General features: G+C 43.7%; 1 protein-coding gene and 1 long non-coding RNA gene across 2 annotated transcripts; one reads left to right on the top strand and one right to left on the bottom strand.

Moving 5' to 3' along the window:
* Window positions 1-3,744: 3,744 nt before the first annotated feature.
* On the bottom strand, window positions 3,745-21,394 carry LOC125287327 (phospholysine phosphohistidine inorganic pyrophosphate phosphatase). The gene is made up of 4 exons (XM_048232980.1): window positions 20,637-21,394; window positions 20,194-20,381; window positions 18,414-18,567; window positions 3,745-4,476 (listed from the first exon to the last, which is right to left on the bottom strand). The coding sequence occupies exons 1-4, from the start codon at window positions 20,813-20,815 to the stop codon at window positions 4,380-4,382; spliced, it is 618 nt and encodes a 205-aa protein (XP_048088937.1). The 5' UTR covers window positions 20,816-21,394; the 3' UTR covers window positions 3,745-4,379.
* LOC125287328 lies at window positions 4,385-11,714 on the top strand. The gene is made up of 3 exons (XR_007192343.1): window positions 4,385-4,491; window positions 4,684-4,824; window positions 11,364-11,714. It is a non-coding gene; the product is annotated as an uncharacterized LOC125287328 (long non-coding RNA).
* Window positions 21,395-22,014: the final 620 nt, after the last annotated feature.

The following is a 22,014-nucleotide window of genomic DNA, read 5'->3' as shown; positions in this document are numbered from 1 at the left end:
TTGGTGTGTTCAGCTTCAGTGTCCGTTTCAACAGGGATAACAGGTAAGCCTTTAAAACACACCAAATGTGAACGCCTCAGTATAGTTTCAGATTTGTCTGTTCTTCTCAAACTTGGTTGATCTATTGTTCCTGATGGAGAGACATTTGATTGTTCACTTGACTTTAAATAATGCAAGATGTCCCTTCTCACATCTCTCTCTGTTCACTAGAGAACAAAAGGGCTTTCTCTCGTTAGCAGCACCCAGGCGGGAGCTAGCCTGAATGTGGGCCATGTGTCAGGCCTGCTGCCTGCTCTCCCTTTCTCTCTCCTCATTGCTCCACCCCAAACCCCCCGTCTGACTCCGTCTGGCCCTCTCCATTGCTAACACCCCTCTGTGTGTCTAGGTCTCCTAAACCCTCTGCTGCTCTTTTCCACCCTCATGCGTCCTCCTTGGATCCACTTGAAGATGGAGCATTTATCAGTGTGACTCAGGGCTGCTGCATATCGTTGGGCCTGGCGTGCCACTGTGTCAGTCATGAGTCCTTTGTGAGTGCGTCTGCAGGGCATGCTGGGGCCTGATGAGCGCGGCACAGCAGGCGTGAGGAATGAGCATAGGAGGAAGGGCATCGCCGGTGTGGTGAGCCGACTCGGCCGTGGCGTAGGGCTCCATGAAGGTCTGTCTGTCTTGGCAGTTAGGACAGAATGTTTCATGTAAACAGAAAGCGCAAAACCTAAAGCTTCACTGACACACTTTCAGTTTGCTGGGCCAGCAGTTTCAGATTTAGCTTGTGCTTTTTTTGCGTTCTATGATCAGACTGAATTGGAAGTCCCACTGAGGAATTTAGCAAAAGCCACATTAAGTTGAAACTGCTGCTGTGGAGCCCGCACTCCTCTCACCAGTGCACGCCGCACACTAGGCCCCGATTCCTCGATCGTGGTGTGTGGTGGTGGGCTGGAGTGCTGCTGGAGTTTGCCTTCCATCTCTGTGGTGAACACATGCAGTCTCAGGCTTTCCACTGAAATCCAACTCTCAAGGTCTTTCTTGTGAGCCACTCGTTCCCTTGGCGACCAGACTTGCAGGACACACACACACACACACACACACACACACACACACACACACACACACGGAGGTCTGGCTCGAGGAGATGGGAGTCTTTTGTAGATGAAAGAGGGTGCCATATGGTCAGTGCCATGCCAAGGTCAGTGGGAAGACGTGTGGAGTTGGAGGAGTCAGTGAGTCTATCATTTTAACATTTATGATGAATATAAGGCCATAACGCTTAGTCATTTGGGCATGGCATGACTCTGATTAGCTGAGGAATGGTTTGGTTGTGTGTTTGTTTTTTTTAGTTTAAATAGTTCTCGGCCCTGCCTTCATTTTCCTCGAGTTGGAGAATGATCAGTCTGAAAAATCTCAATGTTACATTGTTAGAACTGGCGCCAACTTGATAATGAATATGAGAAAATGTCATGAAAATCGAGTCCAGACGTAGCCCAGCTCATTCTGTGTAGCTTCAGTTTGAGTACATTTTTTTTTTCGAAGCTACAGCTGTTTGGAGCTGCGCAGGGCTGGAAGCTACTGGAGAGCTGAATGGGGTGTGCATGTGCATGTGCATGTGCATGTGCTCGGCGAGTGCTTTGTGCAGCGTGGTGGCGGTGCATGTGCATGTGCATGTGCATGTGCATGTGCATGTGCATGTGCATGTGCATGTGCATGTGCATGTGCATGTGCATGTGCATGTGCATGTGCATGTGCATGTGCATGTGCATGTGCATGTGCATGTGCATGTGCATGTGCATGTGCATGTGCATGTGCATGTGCATGTGCATGTGCATGTGCATGTGCATGTGCATGTGCATGTGCATGTGCATGTGCATGTGCATGTGCATGTGCATGTGCATGTGCATGTGCATGTGCATGTGCATGTGCATGTGCATGTGCATGTGCATGTGCATGTGCATGTGCATGTGCATGTGCATGTGCATGTGCATGTGCATGTGCATGTGCATGTGCATGTGCATGTGCATGTGCATGTGCATGTGCATGTGCATGTGCATGTGCATGTGCATGTGCATGTGCATGTGCATGTGCATGTGCATGTGCATGTGCATGTGCATGTGCATGTGCATGTGCATGTGCATGTGCATGTGCATGTGCAGTGGCTCTGCACCGAGGGGATTTGCAGGGCTGCTGGGTGGGAACCTGACACCACTGTGGGAACGGCACTCTGCTGAGCGACAGGGACACAATCTCAGGCTGCCTCTCAGTGCAGCAGTGGCTGGAGTTACACTCTCTGCAGTGCGATCGGGTTCTCTCCACACCTGCTTTGCCAGGGGTCGAGCCTCTCTCTTACTTGGGGAGGGATAAGAGTTGGCGCTGGACTGGCTGGGTTATGATTGTGCTATACTCTTGTTGGTGTTGATTCAATGTTTATAGTTCTGGCCTTGGTCAGATTTTCTGTGGACATTTGTGGCTGACACAGTCTTGCTAAACCGATTCCAAGGGACAGGGCCCCATAGAACATGATGATCATGATTGGGATGGGGAGGGCCCAATATTATATTCATTTATAGGGCCCAACGTTGGCCGCAGTCCTGGCTCATAGTGCCTGCTCATCAAGTTCTGGATAAGAAGCAAAGAATGTCATTCCAGAGATCACACTGCCAAAAACAAGTTGAAATGCTTCTTTGAGTGTGTGTGTTCTGGACTATCTCTAAACTTGGAAATGATGCACAACTTCATCCACAGCTGGGTGGGTGTGGGATGCGTTGACATTGTGCTGCAGAACAATTATATCTTGTGCCAGGTGAGAGAGAGAGAGATGAGCTGAGCTGAGCTGGAGGGGAAAACACTCAGTCAGGGTCACAGAAAAATGAGAAGCAAGGTCACGGGCTGCCGTTCAACAATAGCAGAAATGTGACCGTGGTGACAGGCTCCCACTTAAAGTTGTGTTGCTGTTAGTTACCTCTGCTATGTCAGCTGCAGGTGTCTGGGCTGCTGTCTGGTTAGGTGACCCTCTGGTTTCCTGCTCCACAGGAAGACGGGGCCATCTGCACAAGACCAAGGCCACAACTTGAACACAGTGTGGGCGAACACAGTGTGGGCGTGTGTGGTGTGTGGATTTGGCCAGGAGCATGTGTGCAGGATGTGTTGTAAAGGGGTGGGGGGCTGTATAGGGTGGGATGGTTGGTGCCATGACGTGCTCTATAAACACAGGAGCATGTCTGTGAACACCCCAGTCATCCAGTAAACATGTCTGTGTGTGAGAGAAGACAACAAACTCGTAAAAACTGACATTTCCGCACATCTGAAGTAGTAACATACAGTCTCGTGATAACTGTGGAGTCGAATGACCACTTTTTCACCTGTAGAAAAGGCCTCAATAGGAAACTGTACACCATGTACAGTATTACTGCTGAGTTGTTTTTCATGGGAAGGGGATAGCATTGGATAGGTTTCAACCATTACGTTCAACCACAACGAAAAAAGCCACACACATGATCCATGTTTACACTGTCAAGTAATCAGCACTTGGCAACATATAGAACGAAAACATCTTTGTTTACAACTAAAGCCCCTTCACCAGCCAGTGGTAAACGTCTTTCCACAATCCACTAACAGTGAGGCCTCTATAATAACAGCCTGTGCTTTAAAGTGATGTCTTTTTAGCATCATCTTCAATGCGTTGTCTTTCATGGACAATGGCACCATTAATGTGGCTCATAATTTAGGGGAAAAATGATTAATGTTTCACAGTAATGTCTTTAATTGTTGTTTAATTATTGTTCATATAAACACCAACTGACAAATTATGAGTGTATTCCTAAATCACAGTAAGTAAAGCTAAACTCTTTTCAGTACATTTCACAGTTCCTATGTCCCCTACTGGGCTTTTTCAACAGTTGGATCTGTTCTACACAAACCAGGCCTTCCTATTCCTACAATGGGATCATAACTTATGTCATGTCTGCAACTTCACAAAACCTGTGTGTTATCGGTAAGTAATTATGTCATCATTATGGCACACAATGTTAGCACTTCTGTTGTCAGAGGTCACAGGCAAATGTTGATGACAGTACTGTATACATGCAGTATATATGGCTGGTGTACTGATGTGCTCAATTAACACAAACAATTACAATAAAAAGGAAAATAACATAATTCCAAAACTATACCATTACAAGTGCTCGGAGTTCATTCATTATGTGATGACCGGTACACTGGGACGTTTCACAGTGAGATTTCTCCATCAATGGTTGATGATGGATCAGAGATTAAAAGTGCTAATTATATCTACATCAAATACAGTACCAATTACTTCTTTGCAACTAAACTCTTGTGTTTCACTATTGCATTGCTGAGGCACCATAGAAGTCTATATCCTGCTGGGGTCCTCACTGACTCCTATGCCTCAGTATGATGTCCACAGCAGCGGCCAGGTTGTCCACATAACCATCGGCGGTGACTGTCGGGTGTCTTTCATCACTAGGTCTGCAGAAAAGAAAGGTAAGGATATTTATTTGCCTGCAGTCCATGTTGCTAGTTCAGCTGGCGAGAGCTAGTAAATATTAGAAAAGAGCAGGTTGACATGCACTTGGCACGTGTGATTCATACAGGCACACAATGCCTCATGATGAAAGTTGAATTCAAAACAATTCTGTGAAGTTTCCAGGAACACACATCTCTTTGTTCATGCAGTAGAACACATCTGCCTAACGAGTGTTGGACCATGTACAGGATTTGAGTGATGGAGCAAGGCCTGAGTACTGATCGCACGGAACCCATCTGTGATACTGACACGGAGAACAAACATACAGTGTCTGCCTCACAGTCATCAGGGTGAGTGTGTGTGCTTTAAACTAGATGTACCGCATAGCGGTACAAAATATGACCGCCGCTCAGTCCTGTACATCCGCCGTTCCGCAAACATAAATCACACTAATCAATTTGTATCCATCTTTTACTCCATCCCCCACCCTTGAAACTTTTGTGTATGCTTGTTTGGCATGTCTGTGTGTGTGTGCGGGCCGCACAGGAAGTAGCTACTGGCGCTGCGAAGGTGAATAGATTTGTAGCACTAGCCAAAAAATGTGTAGCATTGTTATAAAACCTTTAAAATCTCTAAACAATCACAAGTAGGGCAGTTCATCACAGTTCATCCATTGCAACTGGATTGATGAAAGATCACTTACACCTGTAGGCTACATTGTATTTGGGAAAAGCAGAATGTATCTGCATAATGTTATATTTTTATTTATAAACAAAAACATCTCTGTCAGTTCCATGCAGTTACCAACAGCTATCAAAAACAAAAGGTCATTTTTGGATGGATGGATTTTTTGTGAATGTTTCTTCTTCTACATAAGATTTTAGTCATCTTTAGTTCATGTGATGCCAAGTACCAGTAGTCTGAAATGAAATGCAGTTTTACATCTAACCAGTGGTGCAAATAACTGACATGTCCAAATGGGCCTTCATGAAATGCGTCGCTAGACTGTTCATACACATTTTAACGGGCCAAGTTGAAGAGCTGTTGTTCGTTATTGTTTGTGCAAATATAGGCTGATTCATGTTCCCTTGCATTGTGTAACTAAGGTCCATGGCTAGTCTGGCTTTCACCAGACCAAGCTCAATCTTTTAAGAAATCAAAAAATAAATCGCCGGCAGATCAGGCTGGGTTCACCAGTTCAGGATTATGTGTACAGCCCTGCCTTGGATACATCTCTCAAAGTGCGCTCTGAAATATTTGGTTTAGATGTAGATCATCACGGGTGCGTTAATTTTGAAAATAGAGTATTGAAGTAGCCTAGTGGGTGTTTGGGAATGAACACCCACTAGGTCAGATGCTTTTTGAGACTTGTGGTGTTTGCATCATAGGCAGGTTATCTTTCAGGTATATTTTTCATTAGAAAACCATCGCGTTAGGGAACGTGGCTAACTTACTTAGCTTGTTAGTAGGCCAGAATGAGATGACAGTCGAAAGATACAATTACAGTGCTGCTATCAATTTGCTTGGTATAACCACATTTATAGTTTTCTACAAATGCAATCAAATTGGCCTCAATCACTCAATCAATGCTAACGGTAACATTATTGTACCTAGGTCCTTATTGATATAAGATTAACGTACCTGCAGTGAAAACCAAGCATGTCCGATAAACATTCTCAGATTTATTTCGGCTTCAAGAAGAAATGGGAATTACATTTCATGTGAAAATCGTCCTATCCTTATTAGACGTTCTCTGCGGTAAACTACAGTCCTTGTAAGAAGCGTCCATTGTTTTTCCAACCCACTTTTAACTTCCAAGAGAATGCCAGGTTAATCATACACATACAATTTGGTGCAGTTCTGAACATCTTAACTGAAGATAGGGGCAATTAAAGCAGAATGATATTGCATTTTCATTTTTTACCGGGGGGGTGCAAATCACAAATGAGTGATTATGGGCGAGGTTGATGTGGGCCCTTGAGACCAACATACCATAAAAAATTCTTCATCCTCGGTGCCACGGTTCAGGTAGTTATTTAGGAAAAACTGCATTTTTTGGGTTTCGGGGGGCCCAGCACGGGGGGGGGAGTGGACCCCGGGGACCAAACGAAATGTTTCTGTGAAAGTCTAGTGGGGCTACATACTCACCAAATTTCATGTGCCCCGGTGTTTCGGTGTCCCGGGTATCGTTGACCAAAATTTCAGGAAGTAGATGACGGGGAAAAAAAAAATAAATTAAAAAAAAAAATTAAAAAAAAGTTGACAATCCCTATATATCGCTTCGCTAGCGGCTGTCATAAATAGCTGCTGAAATGTGTATGGGTGAGTATGAGCAATTAGAGGTGCTTAAGGAGGAGTGGGTGCTGTATGTGTGAGTGGGACCCAGACTTGTTGAATAGTGTTGTTGCGTCCACATTGTGCTCTGAGTGACACATGTAAAGCCACTGGCCAGGTGTCTGCTCCTTGTGTGCCTGCCTGTCTGATTTGTCCTTTCACATCCATCCCTTATCCGTACACAGACATTGTGCACAACACACACCTATGTCTTTTTGTCTCTCCCCCTTAAGACAAGAGCAACAATGAAGAGAGGGGGCTTGTGTGCAAAATGGCTCAAGTTGAAACAGCAACATTAAAGTTCAATACAGGGAAACACACCATGAAGGAAAAACTTCAACCTGAAAAAGAAAGGCCCTTGCACGTACTGTAGTCCATTTAAAGAGAAAAACAATAATGTTTTCAATACATGAGTAGCATACATAATCGTTCACCAAGAGTTGTATGCCTCTCCCTACCCTGTACCGCACACTGGTGGAAAATTTGATGCCGTTGTGGACAAAGAGTTGAAAGATTTGGGCCACCACACTGTGTTAACACAATAGGCTCGGAGCGAATGGATTCAGTGGCTCAATCGGCCTGTGAGGGGCCGCTGGGGTGCAGCAGTGTCTGTGGGCCATTGGTGAGTGCTGATAGCTATGTTTAATCAGCTGGAAAGAGAAATAGGAAGCTCTAGCATCGGGCAAATGAGAGGGCAGCACAGGGCCCCTTTTATCCACATACACACACAATTCCCAGAAGGGGTGACAGCCAATTAATGAGCTGTGGCATAGGTCTTTAATTTAAAAACCAACCGCCATATGTGTAGCTTTGTTTGTGTGTCTACCAGAATGCCACATTTCTCCACAACAGAGCTCTCTGTGTAGGTGTTTTAGAGCCATAACATTCAACTTCACCACCTCTTCTGCAGATGCATTGGTCTGTGCATCTTAAAAATTAAAAATAAAAAAAAAAACGAAAAAAAAAAAAAATGTACTTCATTCATTAAACGAGCCAGCTAGCTAACTAAAAAACATGGCAAAACCTTGCAAACACCAATTAAAGCACAGTTAAATTCTATTAGCATGCTCAGAGGTGTTTAGAAGTGATATAGGCCTAGTTGGCAATGTCATGCAGTGAAAGCAGAAAAGGCAAGTGGGAACAGATGTGTTTATCTGTACTTTACATGACCATAATGTCATCAAAATGAGTTTAAAGAGGATATCAAATCTATCAAATAGCAGTAATGCAGATTGTTGTATACCATTGCAAAGTGGTTTACGACAAAGTCTTGTACTGCTTTTTTGTTATGTTTTTACTCTATGTACTTAGATCAAGTGCTTCGATCTGTATAATTAACACTGTACTGTGTGGAATAGCATAAGCAACAAACATTTTACAAATACTTTGATTACTTCAGTGCATTGTAACTAGGATCACTTAAAATAAAGTTCATCCTCCATTCATTGTGTCATGTGTCTGCATCATGGAGAACATTTAGACATTATGGCATTTATGTCTAAAACCCGCTAACAGCCAGTAGGCAAGCAAGGGCTCAGAGGAGAAGAGAACAAAGAAAGAGTATAGACAAGGCATTCAGAGAGAAGAAGAATGATGGTGTGTTTATGAGATCTGCCAGCAGCTCAGACTATGTGTGGTTACATGATCCATGCTGTTATGTCTCCTGTGTTCACCTGACTACCAGACCAAGCCCTCAGGCATGCACACCCTGTCACATACACTCCCACACACCCTTACCCATACTAAATGTCATACATACTTACTACAATACTACAATTCATACTTACATGTACACCTACACACACCTTACCACAACAACACAAACATTTACACAAGTACTTCCAGGCACATAAATATCACACGCACAGCTTTACAGACATGCTGCTCACCCACACAAACACAAATGCTAAAGCTGGCTATGGACCTCTGTCTGCCTGCCTTCTGAAATCATCTGCCCCTTAGGTCTTCTAAAATGCATACTTGTGAGCTAGGTGTGTGTGTGTGTGTGTGTGTGTGTGCCCACTGTCATTTTGCCTCTTTACTCCTCTTTCTGACATGAATAATTGAAGTGTAACCAAGTCAATGTGACCATGCAAAATTCAGCACAAAGCGTCTAGTGTTACAGCTGAGGTAATGGCCAACAGGTCGAGGGGGTCACTGCAATATCAATACAGGGGAACAGATAGTGCTTGGCCATCTCTCCCTGAACCCAGTGCCTTTGAAACTGTTCTGACCAGAGCTGGCGTCATAAACCACCTGGACAATGAGGCATTGTCTGTCCCTAAAGGTCAACACCAAGCACTCTGGTCAGGGCTCTCCTGCTGAAATGGGGAATGTAAATGACCAGTGTAGGCGTTTATGGTGCAGATTTGTAGCCTGCTATGCCACTGACGTCCAGAGCCTTGACACCAAGAGGGGCACCCCAGGAAGCGTGGCCTCATCGTGGACTGCAGGGGTCAGGCGTGCCACCCGCCTCCACGCAGGCCTGAGGGTCCAGTCTGCACAGTGGACTGTGATATTGCTACTGGTTGGGAAACATCTTCCTAAATGTCAGAGGCGGGTCATGGAAGTACATCCCACAATTCCAAGCACTGATGACATGACCTAGGATCAAATACATTCAGAGACTTTCAGAAATAAGAATAGATTGTGTGTGTGTGTGTGTGCGCGCGCACAGTATCTGTGAATGTTTGTCATCTGACAACAGAACCAATTTAACCCATAAACTGAGATTTTGTCAATTATATTCATATCATATCTAATTTCAAGCAACAATTTGTAATCAACTTACAGAAGCTTTAGAATGCTAAAATAAAAATAATTAATGTTTAGTTGTTTTTCACCAAGTACACTGACATGTCGTATTATGAATAAATGGTATTCTGAATATGGCCTCAACTACCATGGACCATGATTAAAGCTTCTAGTTTCTAACTAGAAAAAAATTCCCATAGTTTCTCCACTACATTAGACTCTACAAAGATTATATCAGTGTCATACTACTAGACTGCATGATGCAAACCATTCAAGCTTCCAGCATATTTGTACAGCAGATCTATACAACTGCAATCCAGCCATGACAGGCAAATATATAAACACATATAAACACACATTCATAATGGTCTTTCCCACTGGCAGTGTTGGAATTCTCTTCCGGCTGATATCTGGTATCTCCGTCGTGCTCGGCTGGAGTAATGCCCTGAGAATAAACTCTGCACTCACACACAGACAACCCACTCACAGCACTAACACACCCTAGAACCCACACACAGACAACCCACTCACAGCACTAACGCACCCTAGAACCCACACACAGACAACCCACTCACAGCACTAACGCACCCTAGAACCCACACACAGACAACCCACTTCACAGCACTAACACACCCTAGAACCCACACACAGACAACCCACTCACAGCACTAACGCACCCTAGAACCCACACACAGACAACCCACTCACAGCACTAACACACCCTAGAACCCACACACAAACCCACTTACAGCACTAACGCACCCTAGAACCCACACACAGAACCCACACAGACTAGAACCCACACACAGACACTCAACCACAGCACTACCACACCCTAGAACCACACACAAAACCCATTCACAGCACTAACACACTGTAGAACCCACACACAGACAACCCACTCACAGCACTAACGCACCCTAGAACCCACACACAGACAACCCACTCACAGCACTAACGCACCCTAGAACCCACACACAGACAACCCACCCACAGCACTAACGCACCCTAAAACTCCCCCTCCTGTGGCCCTAGATAAGGCCTTTCTCTCCTCCAGTAAGACTCAATGGGATCTCATGCTTTCAAAATCTCTCTCCTGACAATCATTGTCACAACCCCTGCAGGAGGTCCCTGCACTCATGCACCTCAGCAGTGCACACTTGGCCCTCGTCTCACCCTCCCATCATGAATGTGTTTACAATCAGAAAGGGAACCACTCATCCAAAAAGGGAACCATTACGGCCTCTTCCATCAACTGAGAGCAAAGGCAGGGCAGAGAGAAAATATGAAAGGGAAAAGATAAAAATATATCCCTCCTGCCAGCTGGACAGTAGAAGGCTATTCGCTATCTGGCATCGCCATGTGTTTGTCTGCAAGGAGAGACAAAGTTCAAAACAAACAAGTGTGCACAGCCAAAACACGCATGCAAGAGAGCAAAGAGCGTGAGACATGGCAAAGATCAAGACGTTGCTCCATAGCCACAAATATAAATCCACTTTACAATGCAAAGGATGACACTAAAGGAGCAACATGTCTGTCAATGTGAGAGCAGGCATAAAGGAATGACACAACTAAGGCCATTTGTCAAGTGACATTCAAGGAGTGCTCAGACAATGTTGTAATATTATAGAATATGTAACCATGTTTGTTTTTAAATATGAAGAAGGAAAGTGAAGGAGTGTGAATCAGTCTTTGACTTACTGTGAGTGTGCTGCATGTATGTATACTGTAGGGTGTACATCACTGGACTGGGATTTTGTGCACTAAAGCTTTTCTATGTTTTGTTTGTTTTTTTCTACAGGTCACCAAGTCCTTGTTGGCATGAGGGCTGAGAGCTTGATCAGCCTTTCAGAGGGAAATGAAGTCTGGAGTGACTGATGACATCAGCATCCCTGAGGGAAGAGGGAGGGAGCAAGACAGGGCTTTGCATGCAAGGAGTTCATGCTGCACACATGGGTTATGGTGCCATCCCATTCTCTGTGTGAATGTCAGGACAAAACACAGCACAACTTAGAAAACTGGAATTAAAACTTGATGACCCAATCATTGCAGCAGAGTAAAGTACACAGGTTGATCAGTGTTAGTTTGTGTGTCTGTGTCTGTCTGCATGTTCCATGTACACTCATGATGAGATCAGTCCTTCATAGGGCAATCTGCTGATATTAGTAGTAATTTAGCAGTGTCACGACATGAGAACCGCACGTCTAGTTTAGTGGAACGAAGTGACTGCATGTGATCCTCCCACGTGATACTGTGGAAGAGATCAACACTGGCCCAGGGGCGGGGACGGGGATGGGGCGGGACGGGACCCGGTTCCTCTCAGCAGAGGTAAAGAAATTGGTTTCCGTGTGGCTGGGTAGCCTAAAAAGCTCTCCCATGCTGTAGAAAGAATCCTGTTAGAGCCATAGATTCACCATCTGTCACTTTACGCACATGCACACGCACACGCACACACACGCGCACACACACACATACACTGAGTAAGCTGTGCTCACAATGGTGTCACTTACACAGTGAATTAGAGTGCACAGTCACATGCAAGAAGTTCCAATAATTTCCAAGTAAACACAAAATAAACTCCACAAGGCTCAAATGTGATCCCCCTTGTTGAGATATGTGAGATATGCAGACAGAGAAAGTCTTCACTTGCAGTTTGTGTCACTAATGCCCTTCAGACAGCTGAATGGATATAGAGTTTAAATTACCTAAGCAAAGATCACAAGGACTCATGCATACGCGAGTTAACAGACACTGAAATGGTTTTCTGAGTCGTTGAGGTGCCATTTTATAGCTGAAGACAGAAGTGGCAACCAATTGCTTCCCTGTGTAAAGGAATGAGGCTGTGTGTGTGTGTGTGTGTGTGTGTGTGTGTGTGTGTGCGCGCAACAGTCTAAAAGTCCTTGGTATAATAGACAACTGTGTTTACAGACGAGGGTGGTGTTGCGTTCCACTGAGCCATTAGGGAATCAGGATGAGGAAGGACAGTTTGGTCTTTCTCTGGCCCTTATGCATTTCTCTCTGCTTTCACCCCTCCTCTCCTCCATGCTTCTCTCAATGAAAAGGCACAGTCTCTGTAACCATGCACTATTGAGGCTCATCTGAAGGCCTGTCCCTCAGTGTCAAAGGCCCACGTTAATAATTAATCCCTAATTGACTCTTAACTAGCAAACCGGCATAGCTCGGCTCTGCATCACCTGCAACTGTTGAGAGATGGGGCTACTGGGAGCTAAAGCGGCATTAAGGCACCTTATCTCTTCAGAGGGGATTATTCACCAGTGTACCAAAAACAAATATGCATTTCTTACTTAACCTACATCTGTAGCTGGTAGTAGTAGTTCTATCAGTACCAGTAATATAATTAAGTTAATTATTCAGAGAGAGGGAGGGACAGAAAACTAGGAAAACACATAATGATGGTAACTAAATAACTTGATAACAAGGTGATGTCATGGTCCCCGGTCATTTTCAGACTTGATGCATGTTTGTACACCCGGACTTGGCACTTGGCACTGTCAAATTCAATTTCAGCCATTGCTGAATGAGAGGCTGCTTTGTATGTTATTGACACAGATCAACATTTGTGATGAGAGAATCAATGCTGCCCTTGAACTGTAGCTAACACATGGCAGGGTCTCACATGGCTAACACATTCTCACACACACATGCAAGTATACAGATATATGCGTAGGACACAGAGGTGTCTAGCATAAATTCTTTCTTACAGTAGCAACATTACAATAAAAGGGGTTACATTTTGTGCATGAATGTGTCATACACAAAGAACTTACTGTGTGTGTGTGTGTGTGTGTGTGTGTGTGTGTGTGTGTGTGTGTGTGTGTGAGAGAGTGAGAGAGTGAGAGGAAAAGGTGCAAACCAGTGAAGATGCAGATGTTTTTCCTTAGGCTATATTCAGGTAGCCACAAGATTAACACCCAAATACATTTCAGACACACCTGCACACAGACATTTCTCAAAGATGATTGACATAATTCTGCATTTGTGTCTTACTGTATGGGAGCCTAGGCCAAGAACTGTCTGTCTACAGAAAAGCAAATGCCCAGCCCGAGGCCCTTTCAGTGTAGCCATGTGAGAGGTAATGGTTTCATCTTTCCCCTGAACAAAGACACTCAGAGTGTGTTTTGTCTAAGTGGCATTCACTGTGGCAGACAGAGATAGGATTGAAAATGACAAGAAACAGCGACAAGAATGAAAAAGTACAAGTTTTCCCATCAGAGAGGCTTGTATTTTGCACAGCTGAAAACAGACACATAAAAAGCTCCCTTATTCCTCATGGAGCACACCTAGGTTTCCACTATTGCACAGTGCAGTGAATGTACTGTAAATGCATAGCTTTCTGCAGCTAAACGTACTAGATATGTCTTGTGTGTGTGTGTGTGTGACATACAGTACACACACACACACAAAGTAAAAATGAAGTAGGGTTGCCAACCCCTCTGCTGCAGTCTTTGATCTTCTTTAATGCACTTGTGATCCATTGCTATCACAGACTCATTTAGAGGGATTTGTTTTTGTTTCCGTTTCCCATGAAACTTCCTCTTAATTTCATCACTACCAACTTCAAGTAGATATGCTGACATTGCAAACATGGTCCTATATGGAGCATTATCTGGATGGTGAAATTTGGAAATGTATTCCTTCATTCAGTAATCTCCAAACACTCCCAGGCATTTCCTTGTGTTTTCCTGAATAAGGAGCATCACTGAAGTGATTCTGGGCAATTATATCAGTGGAACGATGACAAATTCATCTTAGAGTAATTACTTTCAAACATCCTTGGCTCTGGTCATATACAAAGTCCCTTTTAACATTCCCTTTACGTTCATGTTGTACGTGTTTATGTTTCCTTTTCGTGTGTACTACTGCTTATGTTGGGTGTACGCTTGTGTCCGCAGCTCCTTCCGTGACAGGGCAGTTCTCATCCTATGACCGTCCAGTGGAGCAGGAAGCCTCAAATGAAGCTGCACTGACTAGTTGGTTTGGAAACAGTATAAGAGGTTTTATGGCCCGTTGAGGTGGCTGCTGGTCATTTTCAGCAGTGCTGTGTTCCTGTTCTCCCCTTGCAGTTTGTATGCAAACACTGTCACACATCCCCCTATGTGTTTACTTTAGCAGGAAGTGGTTATAGCATGTAATGTCAACATCCATCCATAAAAACCAGCATGCAGGTGAAGCGCTAACTGCAGAGTGAGTTCTACAGTACGGGTGTTCTGAACTTGTCCATGGCTCTGAAACAATGCCAAAAACCCAACACACACTTCTAAACCAACATGCTAAGTGACCTTGTGTCATTGTAGTGGTTGAGGCAAGCACATAGATCTCTACCTCAGGAGATCAAAATACTAGCCTGTAAAATTGATATATTACCCAAGGTATGACGTGTGCTATAGAACTTGTGGTGAAATATGTCAACAACACATTTTCACATGCATTGCTTCAACCTTTGTATCAAAGCAACCATAAAGGACAAGTGCTCTACATAGTCCAAGTCTTTCATTGTCAATATCTATAGTCCTACATTTCAACAGGGTTGCTAGAGGAGTATTATGTTTAATGTTATGCCAATGCAGGACAGAGGATTCATGCTAGTCCTGTAAGACTAGTCCTGTAAGAGATGCCTAAGTCTTTTAGCAGTTTGAATGTGTACAAACTCTACAGTCTTGCATGGATATGGACCATCTCCACTAGTCCTCTTCATTAAATGGGTGGACACATTATTCTGGAGTGATCATTGATGTGGGGGTTTTGAAACTGTTCAAGGAACATGGGCTGAGGCCTTTAAACCTTTTTTGTGGACATACATACAGTAGTTCAGAAAAAAAACCTGCACACTGCTCTTCACCTGAATTACTTTTTTTTTATATATTAAACTTCTCACCAGAAGGTGAGAGCCACAAAGCTCTTCATCAGTTCCTCTACCTTTTGTCATGCACCAAACACTGAACAACTGAACCAAGATCCTTTTCACTACACTACTAGATGGACATGCACATGCCTCTGTGAAAACCAAAGAGCTGAAACTGATCGCTGAATCATCTAAAACCTTTCCTTGAACAAGTAACATAATCCTTATGTCAACCTGGTCATACCATTCACAGTGATCACAAGCACTGTGGAATGTGAGTGTCTGGTGCCCTCTAGTGGTTGCTAAAAACTCCTATTCTTTTTTTTATTTTTTAGATACTCTTTTGATCCTGTGAGGGAAATTTGGTATCTGCATTTATCCCATCTGTGAATTAGTGAAACACATACAGAGCACACAGTGAACACACAGTGAGGTGAAGCACACAATGAGCACACAGTGAGGTGAAGCACACAAGTGAGGTGAAGCACACAATGAGCACACAGTGAGGTGAAGCACACAATGAGCACACAGTGAGGTGAAGCACACAATGAGCACACAGTGAGGTGAAGCACACAATGAGCACACAGTGAGGTGAAGCACACAATGAGCACACAGTGAGGTGAAGCACACAATGAGCACACAGTGAGGTGAAGCACACAATGAGCACACAGTGAGGTGAAGCACACAATGAGCACACAGTGAGGTGAAGCACACAATGAGCACACAGTGAGGTGAAGCACACAATGAGCACACAGTGAGGTGAAGCACACAATGAGCACACAGTGAGGTGAAGCACACAATGAGCACACAGTGAGGTGAAGCACACAATGAGCACACAGTGAGGTGAAGCACACAATGAGCACACAGTGAGGTGAAGCACACAATGAGCACACAGTGAGGTGAAGCACACAATGAGCACACAGTGAGGTGAAGCACACAATGAGCACACAGTGAGGTGAAGCACACAATGAGCACACAGTGAGGTGAAGCACACAATGAGCACACAGTGAGGTGAAGCACACAATGAGCACACAGTGAGGTGAAGCACACAATGAGCACACAGTGAGGTGAAGCACACAATGAGCACACAGTGAGGTGAAGCACACAATGAGCACACAGTGAGGTGAAGCACACAATGAGCACACAGTGAGGTGAAGCACACAATGAGCACACAGTGAGGTGAAGCACACAATGAGCACACAGTGAGGTGAAGCACACAATGAGCACACAGTGAGGTGAAGCACACAATGAGCACACAGTGAGGTGAAGCACACAATGAGCACACAGTGAGGTGAAGCACACAATGAGCACACAGTGAGGTGAAGCACACAATGAGCACACAGTGAGGTGAAGCACACAATGAGCACACAGTGAGGTGAAACACACAATGAGCACACAGTGAGGTAAAGCACACAGTGAACACACAGTGAGGTGAAACACACAATGAGCACACAGTAAGGTGAAGCACACAATGAGCACACAGTGAGGTGAAACACACAATGAGCACACAGTGAGGTGAAGCACACAATGAGCACACAGTGAGGTGAAGCACACAATGAGCACACAGTGAGGTGAAGCACACAATGAGCACACAGTGAGGTGAAGCACACAATGAGCACACAGTGAGGTGAAGCACACAATGAGCACACAGTGAGGTGAAGCACACAATGAGCACACAGTGAGGTGAAGCACACAATGAGCACACAGTGAGGTGAAGCACACAATGAGCACACAGTGAGGTGAAGCACACGATGAGCACACAGTGAGTTGAAGCACACAATGAGCACACAGTGAGGTGAAGCACACAATGAGCACACAGTGAGGTGAAGCACACAATGAGCACACAGTGAGGTGAAGCACACAATGAGCACACAGTGAGGTGAAGCACACAATGAGCACACAGTGAGGTGAAGCACACAATGAGCACACAGTGAGGTGAAGCACACAATGAGCACACAGTGAGGTGAAGCACACAATGAGCACACAGTGAGGTGAAGCACACAATGAGCACACAGTGAGGTGAAGCACACAATGAGCACACAGTGAGGTGAAGCACACAATGAGCACACAGTGAGGTGAAGCACACAATGAGCACACAGTGAGGTGAAGCACACAATGAGCACACAGTGAGGTGAAGCACACAATGAGCACACAGTGAGGTGAAGCACACAATGAGCACACAGTGAGGTGAAGCACACAATGAGCACACAGTGAGGTGAAGCACACAATGAGCACACAGTGAGGTGAAGCACACAATGAGCACACAGTGAGGTGAAGCACACAATGAGCACACAGTGAGGTGAAGCACACAATGAGCACACAGTGAGGTGAAGCACACAATGAGCACACAGTGAGGTGAAGCACACAATGAGCACACAGTGAGGTGAAGCACACAATGAGCACACAGTGAGGTGAAGCACACAATGAGCACACAGTGAGGTGAAGCACACAATGAGCACACAGTGAGGTGAAGCAACATTGACACAGGGATTTCATTTACCAAAACAATGTTAGGCTATACTACAACTCTTCCATAATCAGTGCACTGATATTGCATGTCATACATCTATAGATAGTAAAACATAATAACACAAAATAAAAGATCATGTTTGTCCATATGTCTATAGCTGTTGTAACATCAGGAACATGTAGTCAGCTGCCATGTCTGATAAGAACATTGTGGTGTGGACCAAAATGACTAACTGTGTCTAATAAGTAATTGTGACTATCAATAAATTAGTGCAAGTGTAACTGAACCTCACCTCTAGGGCCTTCATATACACTCCGACATCTAACTTAAGACCATCTGTCTCCTTGTAGTATCGCCTAAGATAAAATACAACAGTTAATACAGTTTAAAAACATCAGAGGAAACATTTTGTAATCACAATAAACGCCCAGCCTACCCTCGTCCCAGAGAGAACAACACAATAAACGCCCAGCCTACCCTCGTCCCAGAGAGAACAACACAATAAACGCCCAGCCTACCCTCGTCCCAGAGAGAACAACACAGGTTTCTCCATCCCAATAAGAACCTGGAATGCGTCATTCAGGTTTTTATAGGAGAACTTGTCTGCTGCATCTCCTATGACCACACAGTTGGGATTCATCTTGTCCACACTGTCAAACTCTGGCACTAAATCTATGAAAGCAAAGTAAATTAGTATGATAAGATCTCTGAAAAGTGGCAAATGTAGGCTATTCGTTCAAGCAAGGTGCAATTTTATTAATCTAGTTTGCTATGAGATATATACACACACACACACACGACACGTCATGCCTATGTGTAAAGTAACAGGTGTGTGTGTGTGTGTGTGTGTGTGTGTGTGTGTATGTACAGGTGGGTCTCAAAAATAGATCATCGTGGAAAAGTTAATCTCCCCCCTAATTTACTTCTAAAAGTGGATCTTTCATATATTCTAGATTCATTAGATATAAAGTGAAATATTTCAAGCCATTTTTTGTAATCTTGATGATTACAGCTTACAGGTCATCAAAACTAAAAATGAGTATCTCAAAATATTAGCAGTGTTTCCCACAGAATTGAATTCTATTTGTGGTGGTAGGTTTGCAGAATTAGCTCGAATGCAACAGTTTTTAACAAATTACTGCAGCGCGGTTATGATTCTGACCAGATTTAAGACCAATTTGGTACAATCAGGAAAATCATTGTGTGGTGGTCAATGTTGATATTGTGGTGGGCAATTGTATGGGAAACACTGTATTAGAATAATGAGGTTATAATACAGAAATGTCGGTTTCCTGAACCTTTAGTCTGGTTCAGTAAACACAACCACAATCATGGGAAAGACTGCAGACTTGACAGTTGTCCAGAAGACACTCATTGACACCTTCCACAGGGCCACAGAAGGATGTTCACGGAGTGCTGTATGAAAGCATATTCATGAAAAGTTGACTGGAATGGAAAAGTGTGGTAGGAAAAGGTGTGCAAGCAACAAGGATGACCGCAGCCTTGAGAGAATTGTCATTAAAAGCCCATTCAAGAACTTGGGGGAACTTCACAAGGAGAGGACTGAGGCTGGAGTCTGCATCAAGAGCCAGCACAGACATGTCCAGGAAATGGGCTACAAGTGGCACATTCCTAGTGTCAAGCCACTCCTGAATCAGAGACCAGGTTAGAGCGTCTTACCTGGGCTAAGAAGAGACAGAACTGGACCGTTGCTCAGTGGTCCAAACTCCTCTTCTCACATAAAAACAGAATTTGCATTTCATTTGGATATCAGAGTCCAATCAATGTCTCAAGGTTCTATAGGAAGAGTGGAGAGGCACAAGATCCAAGTTGCTTGAAGTCCAGTTTGATGTTTCCACTGTCAGGGATGTTCTGGGGCGCCATGTCATTTGCTGGTGTTGGTCCACTGTGTTTTATCAAGTCTGGGGTTAATGCAGCCTTCTACCAGGAAATTTTAGTGCACTTCATGCTTTCACATCTGCTGACAAGCTTTATGGAGATCCTGATTTCCTTTTCTAGCAGGACTCGGCACCTGCCCACAGTGCCAAAACTGCTAGTAGGCCTAACTGGTTTGCTTAACTCATTTTCATTTCATTTTCATTAAGCTGTAATCAAGATTAGGCAACTACAAAAAATGGCTTGACATATTTCACTTCATATCTAATGAATCTAGAATATATGAAAGATTCACTTGAACTAAATAAAGGGGAAAAAACCTGTATGCCTATATGTGTAACCGCCTTTGTGAAACAATGACAAAAAGACAAACCAATGTTGTATGATTGCAAATGGTCTTACCATCATGCACCAGGAGATGGGGTTTGAGACCCCGCTCTTTGAGGATGGACACAGCTGCTGGAGCAGGAGAGAACACCTCGCTGACAGACAGCTCAAACCCCATCCTCTGCAGTTTAGCAACGAACTTCTCACGCGTAGCTTGGGTCTCATTGGTGCAGAAACGTAACTGCAGGTCTGACTCTTTCAGTCTTATAGAAAGAGCGATAATACAAAGTAATTGTTAACAAACTAAATATAATGCAGCCTAGGCTACAATGTCACAATGGGTCGGTAAAATGCAAATAACCCAATGCATTTTCTTAGTGAAACTGCCCAATGGAAATCTCAGACACACACGAGCCAGGACCAGGCAGGTCCTACTGTCGAAAGTTAGGCTATAGCCTATCTATAGCTAGGCTACTCGAGTCTGAGAGTTTACACTATTGCCATTAGTGGTAGCCTACCTTTTCACAGCTTCAACGGATCCAGAAATCGGTACACCTCCACCCTCTCCACTGTCATACAATACACCACACATGTCTAAAATCACACCTTTAAGACTTTTAACAGAGCCCGTCCACTTATGGTCTGCCATGGTGTAGAGCCGATGTGAGTTTGCGCAAAGGGATGCAATGTGGGGCATGTAGTTCCCATCACGCTAATTTGCAATCTCTACTGGTGGTATTTTCTACTCTTAGACAGACAGACCTCTGCAAAAAATATTTAAATTACTATAAATTAACTTAGCTCCTTAGTAGTCAAAGACTGTAGCCTGCACTATGCGCACAATGCATTATTGTATTAATTCGTGGTGCTCTCTTCAGGCAATTTATTACTGCTTTCACTTTGAATTGTCTTGGTAACAGTAACCTAAACTAGGCTACTTTAAAGGCCTACCTTCTCAAAATTATAAATGCAAAATAGGTATTAAGTTGTAGTACAGAAGTACTTTCTTTTAAAAATACTAAAATAAACTATAAAACCAGATAACTCAATTATAGAGTAGATTATTTATAATTTAATGATGTAGGCTATGATCTAGCTTTGTGGTGAATGTCAGGGGATTGTCTAATTTCATTCCAATTTCACAACGATGGAAGATCATGGAAGAAATCTCAATCTAAAACAGGTTTGTCTGGGTTCTCCCAGACTACATGAAGGATATACTGATGAAGAATCTGCTGTCACCATCATAGTTAATTCAGCCAAGTTCAAATTGAGCTACTGATAGATGTTCTATCACATTATTGCATTTAAATAATCAAACGTTGTTAAAAGTAACAAGTATTTCATGCTTATATTTCATGTAGTGGAGTAAAAGTCACAAGTTTCCTAAAATATTAATTAATACTGTGAAGTACAGATACTCAAAAATCATAGTTAAGTACAGTAATCAGGTAAATATACTTAGTTACTGTCCACCCCTGTCTGGAGTGTACATCAACTCACATAATATGATTGAATCCAATCTTGTCACTTTTAATAATTTGCCCCAATCTGTGATGTACTGTATAAGCAAATTTCTACTTGTAGGCCATAAAGAAGTCATGGAAATTTCATTCAAGGTCAATGAAAAGTCAGTGACGGTGAAAATGGGTGGGAACCCTGATATCAGTTATACTGTAGGCTATAGTGTGTGGGCAAGTACAGGCCCGGGGACCCAGTCGACACTCAGCCAACACTCAGTCAGATCAGTTTTATATCCTTACAAAAAATAACTGCAGCTGCAGTTTTTTCTAAGTACACTGTATAGTACAATAATATTTTCATGTCCAAAATATTGCATTTCTGCAATTAAGTACTATGCAGTGCAATGCCGTTTTCTCATGTCCGACTCCAACA

This window comes from Alosa alosa, chromosome 22, assembly GCF_017589495.1.
Source record: "Alosa alosa isolate M-15738 ecotype Scorff River chromosome 22, AALO_Geno_1.1, whole genome shotgun sequence".
In the NCBI taxonomy this organism is placed as follows: Eukaryota; Metazoa; Chordata; class Actinopteri; order Clupeiformes; family Clupeidae; genus Alosa; species Alosa alosa.
The sequence above is the reverse complement of the archived record's forward strand: the minus strand, read 5'-3'. Positions and strand labels throughout refer to the sequence as shown.